The 5,875-nt window shown below is 38.3% G+C and overlaps 1 protein-coding gene across 2 annotated transcripts in view; it reads left to right on the forward strand.

Annotated features, from left to right (window-relative positions):
• Positions 1-2,190, forward strand: part of NUP160 (nucleoporin 160) — a 43,507-nt gene extending 41,317 nt beyond the window's left edge. For both annotated transcript variants that reach the window (XM_081336936.1, XM_081336935.1), the window contains exons 35-36: positions 443-547; positions 1,486-2,190. In XM_081336936.1, the coding sequence (XP_081193062.1) occupies positions 443-547; positions 1,486-1,575 (195 nt within the window). In that variant the 3' untranslated portion in view covers positions 1,576-2,190. The remainder of the gene's footprint in view (positions 1-442; positions 548-1,485) is intronic.
• The last annotated feature ends 3,685 nt before the right edge of the window (positions 2,191-5,875 follow it).

The raw sequence follows: 5,875 nt of genomic DNA on the forward strand, positions 1-5,875 counted from the left end.
CTAAGAAACAAATTCTTTAAAGTCCTGGCATATACCAATGTGCACTATAGGAAGGATGCGTTTGGGGCTAGCCATAAGCCATGGTGAGATGATTGTTGAAGTGCACTCATACTCTCTGCACAGTCATAGCAGATTTGTCTTGGCTATGTCCAGCTACTTCAATCTGTTGGACTTGTAAAATCATTGCTTTATTAATAATAGTAATGTGTACTATAATTTCTTTTTGTTTAATACAGAATTCGGGGGAGGGAGGATATTTTATTTTTTTATTTCAGGACAGAATTTGATCCCTTTAAAATTTTACTCAGCCATGCTGAGTGGTAAATATTTTGAGTTTCCCCCCACCCCCTTTTTTAATTGAAGAGCATTCAAAATCCCATATTGTTGGCATTTGGGCAGCATACATATTTAATTAATATTAATCATATCACTTTCCTTATAGGTCCCATTATCAGCTACAACTCCAGTTGTCTGGCTTCCCTATTCTGCAATTGACCAGCTTCTTCAGGTACTAGGAGAAAACACAACCAATCATCATAACGCAATGGTAAGTAAAGCTACAAAAAGTAAAATTTGCCTATTAAATAAAAAAGGCTTTTACTACATTCTTAATTTGCTTTTAAAACTGAATTAATAAATGAAAGGATATACATTCAATGAGTTATGTAATCTGGATATAAGGAGGCTTCTTCATGCGAGTAGATTTTAGAGAAGCACTCTGAAATGAGCAAGGAACTGATGCTTTTAAGTTGGTTTAATATCCTAGCTTATTCTAAAGCTACAAAACATGTTTCAGTTTAGATAAAATGAACATTAATAATTACTTTTAATTTTCCTACTATAATCCTGGTTCCTTAGGACAAAGGGACTAAGTTCATGTGGTAAAGACTTGTGTATATTTCAAGATAAAGGTCTAAAAATCTAATCACACTCGTTACATGTTGAATTATTGCTGATGGGTAGAATTCAACTGTAGTTAAAATGTTTACAGATGCATGTTATAACTATGTCCTTGTTGGTTTTCAGTTATTTTTGAAATCCAAATATTCTGCCAAATGTTGGTAGAAAGTATCCTATGACAGACAGGATTATACTCCAAATTGTTCTACTTGGGGAGAATCAGTATGCTTCATAAAAATTAGTTAGCTTACAGTTTTTCCTCTTGCCTTATGACCAAAGGGTTTTATAAAGCTTGTATCTTTACAATTAGCCAGTTCCTGCATCTATATGCAATTCCTTTGGCCTTCTTGTGAGGAAATTTTGCATTTTTAACTGCATTGTAAATTGCTGAGAATCAAAGAAAGATTCTGTGCTTTTTTACTTAATACATTTATAACAGGTTTTCCTTGTTATAAGTAATTACAGGAGGCAGTAGTGTCTGAAGAAAAGAAATAGAGATGTAATCCTATTAAAGGGTAATCCTATTTTTTTCAGTCTTCATCTTTCTAATGTTCCTAAAAGGATTGTGCTGTTTTTCTCTTTCAGCTTTATCAGAAAGTGCGTGACAAATTAGAAGTCTACCAAAAGCAGGTTGATAAGGCAACTGCGGTTCATCTTCTGTATTGTCGAAACTAGCAAACAATCTTGGATCTGTGTGACTTCTCCAAATCACCTTGTGCCTGGAGGTCCTTGGGACAAAACTACAAAAACTGTGCTTTAAACCAGTATTTCTCAACATGGGCAACATTCAGGTGTGTGGACTTCAATTCCCAGAATTCTCATCAAAGGCCAGATTGACTGAATTCTAGGATTTAAAAGTCCACACATCTGGAAATTGCCATGGCTGGAAAATGCTGCTTTAAATTATTCTGCATAACTGGTATGAAGTATATGTAAAGCATTTGCTTTGCATGGACTGACTAGGTCATGAGGTGTCCTATGCACTGCTGGTGGTGCTATTATTATAAATTCTATTTTTTCATAATACTTAAAACATTCCCTGTCAGGGAATGATGAACTTTTTATAGTATGGGGATACTGCATTAAATTAAGCTTCAGTCTGTACTAAGCTGGATGTCAGTAATTACCTATAATGAAAAATTGTTTGTATATTGCATGTTGCTAGAATTTTTCTACTGAAATATTTTGTATGATCTCCTTTGTTCTGTACCATATATGGGCACTGAAAATGGTTTTATTTATTGTTACAATTTTTGAATTACCTTTAATAAAATGAAGTTTTGTTTTAAATTTCCAGATTAATTTTAACAAAATAAATATTAAAATTTTAAATTGTTAAAGAAAAAAGTTTGTTTTAAAAAAGCAAAAAGTGTGAACCAATATTCTCAAGAAAGAATAGAAAATAACATTTAACTGATCTCTTTGGAACTATGTCTTTCTCATGTTGACATCTTTCAGAAAAAAAATTAATGAATTCAATACTTTGCACACATTAAATTTTTTGTGCAAGATACTGGAGCTGAAATACTTTAAAAATCCACTACCATAACATCAAATGTACAGCTTTTCAGAAAAATGGGTTCACTCAGAAGCTACTATATATACTTATTGTACAGTATGTTAAACTCCCTCAAATAAAGTGTATTTGGATATTTTGCTTGAAATACCATAATATTTGTTTGTTTAGCATTCTGAGATGCTTACAGCCTGCAAAATGGATTCAGCCATAATCTTAGCTGAAATGTTGATCCATAGTTCATTGCAGTCAGCCAGATGTGGTGGTGCACAGGTTAGAATGCAATTTGGCAGTTCAAATCTCACCAGGCTCAAAGTTGACTCAGCCTTCCATCCTTTCGAGGTCGGTAAAGTGAGGACCTACATTGTTGGGGCAATATGCTGGCTCTGTAAACCGCTTAGAGAGCACTGTAAAGCGATATATAAGTCTAAGTGCTATTGCTATTAGGCATTTTTTATCCACCTATCCAGTCCTTCCCAAGGACCTCAGATGGGTTTGATGGTGTAAAAGTTATTGGTGCGGGAGGTAAGCTGTTCTGAGTAAAGCTGCCTTTCACAATTGTGAATTTGTCGATGTTGCTTACATCCAAGTGGTCTAGTTGTTTTGGGATTGCATCCAAGGCTCATATTACTATTGATACTACCTTTGCTTTCTTTTGTCATAGTCATTCTATTTTTGTTTGCAGATCTTGTTATCTTCTTCATTTCTTTTCTCTTTGGCAGTTTCTTGATTGGGGTATTGCTTACTTGACTGTTGGTCTGAAGTTGACCTTGAAATTATGCTGATCTGAGTGCTGATTGGTGAAGTGCTGGAGCCTTTTTTCTCTTTTGGGCTAGTTGATTGTCTCCTTTGCATAGTCTATAGATGTTATTAATGTCTAAATGACTATTGATTGCTGATTTGTCAGAGTGCCGGGTTTCTAGAAATTCCCTGGTGTTTTTGGATTTGGTCTGGTCTAGGATTGTCACATTTTCCCAATTGAAACTATGGTTAAATCTGTATGTAGTGAAATTAAAGAATTTTTGTTATACCTTTTGACAGCCAGTTGGTGTTTGAGGATGTGTTCTGCCAGTCTTCCTCCTGTTTATCCTACATTGGGCTAGTAATTAATTTACTTTATTTTAATTCTATTTCTATTTTAACTTTTATATTGTTTTTTAAACTTTGCCCTGTAAACCGCCCTGAGTCCTTCGGGAATAGGGCGGTATATAAAACTAATTAAATAAATAAATAAATAAATAATGGTTGTTGCAGTTCTTACATTGTATATTGTAGAAGATGAGTCCTGTTTTTCCTTCTGGGGTTGCTGGGTCTTTTGGTTTGCTTAGGATATTTTGAAGGGCTTTAGTTGGTTTATGTGTTATGGTGATTCCATGTGGTTGTAGCAGTCTATTTGCGGTTTCTTAGATTTTTTGATGTATGGCAGTGGTAATTCTTTTTAGAGGTTGTGTTGATTGTGCTGTATTGGGTTGAGTGGTCAAGGACTTTTTGTTGGAATGTGTTGTATAAATGCTGCTGTTCTGGGTTGCTACAGTGTGTTTGGGCTCATTTAAATAAAGTCCTTACACAGCTTCTTTTGTGGGAGGTTGGGTTGTTGCTTTGGTAGTGGAGCACCTGATTAGTATGGGTGGTTTTTCTGCAAACTTGCATTTCTAGTTTGTCATTGTGGTCTCTGCTGATCAAGATGAACAGGAAGGGTAGCAAGTTGTATTCTTCTCTAGTAAACTGGATTCCTTTAAAAATGTTGATGGTTCTGTGGGTGTTCTGTAATTGGTCCTTTTTTTATTACGGTGAAGGTGTCATCTACATATCTGATCCATATTTTTGGTTGTATTTGTGGAAGTGCTAGGGCTTCTGGATGTTGCATGATGACCTCCGCTATAAGTCCTGAAAGCGGTGATCCCATAGGTGTCCCTTTAATTTGTTGGTAAACTTGGCCGTCAAATTGGAAGTATGTAGTTAAGCAGAGATTTATGAGATCCATAACCCTGAGCGTTTTTTGATCTTTGTGTATTCAATTAACTCAGGTGTACTGTGAAGCAATGCAGTCATGGATTCTTTGGGTAATTCTGTATCTATAGAGCTATGCAAAAGAAACAATAAAATAGTCCAAAAGAGAAAAAGACTCCAGCACCTTTCCACCAGTAATCAGCACTCAGATCAGCATACATTAACTCCAAGGTCAACTTTAGACGAAAATCAAGTAAGCAATAAAGGACCCCAATCAAGAAACTGCCAAAGAGCCATTAGTAAACAGCTCAACCAAAGAATCTCTAATACCAACCCCCACCCCACCCAGACAGGCAACACACCAGAATATAAACTGATAGAAAACAGCACTCCTTACTAGCACTGATGATGTTACCTAGTTAGGGTAATGAAATATCTACAAAAAAACCCCTCCTCATTTCAGCCTTGAGCTGAAATCTCAAGTATTCTCCGTCCTTCATTGGTAACCAGATTCTGTTACCAATTGTGGACCTAAGTCAAGGATCACCTCTATTAACTACCTTTTTTAAAAAATTCCATTTATATCCCGCCCTTTTCCGAAGACTCAGGGCGGCTTACAAGCTTAGCTCTGCAAGTAAGTTAATTACCCGATTTTAGTAAAATATTGGCCAATCCAACGTGTTAAAATTAAAAGATCATTGCTGTAATTCCCGTTTGTCAGTAGAATTTGCAAAAAAAAAAGCAGCTCTCTAGAATGGTGAAAAACATCAGGCAGCCAATTAAGTGCTTTACGAGGAGCAGGATTTCAACGCGCCCACTTCGAACCTTACGAAAATTAAGCGGGAGGCTTTAGTTTAGGCCAGGGGTAGGGAAGCTTGGCTCTTTTATGACTCGTGGACTTCAACTCCCAGAATTCCTGAGCCAGCATAGCTGGCTCAGGAATTCTGGGAGTTGAAGTCCACGAGTCATAAAAGAGCCAAGCTTCCCTATGCCTGGGTTTAGGCCAGGGGTCTTCAAACTTGGTCCTTTTATGACTTGTGGACTTCAACTCCCAGAATTCCTCAGTCAGGCACGCTGGCTGAGCAATTCTGGGAGTTGAAGTCCACAAGTCATAAAAGGGCCAAGTTTGAAGGCCCCTGGTTTAGGCCAATCGCACACGTCTGCTTTCCCCCCCTATGGGTAAGGCTATTGAGGGGACAACATGGAGGACAATAACTTATGCAATGAATCGCCCTACGCAGTCCTGCGTTGCCGTCTCCCTTTTGTTTACGTGGGAGATTTTCACTCAAAACTTGGGAGACGGGACGGGGAAGCGTTCAATCGCACGCACCACGCGCGCACGGGCGGAGCGGCGGAGAGCGCGAGCGGAGCGGAGCCGTAACTGGACCCCCTCCGCCTCTCGCCACGCAAGGCCTCGAGGCGCACCCAGCCCTCTCCGGCGCCCGGCGGGCGGCGCAAGCTCCGCCTCCTCATCCCGACTCTCCTTGCGCCCCGCCGCCGCCGCCGCCG

Source organism: Vipera berus, assembly GCF_964194415.1.
Source record: "Vipera berus genome assembly, chromosome: 1".
Classification (NCBI taxonomy): domain Eukaryota; kingdom Metazoa; phylum Chordata; class Lepidosauria; order Squamata; family Viperidae; genus Vipera; species Vipera berus.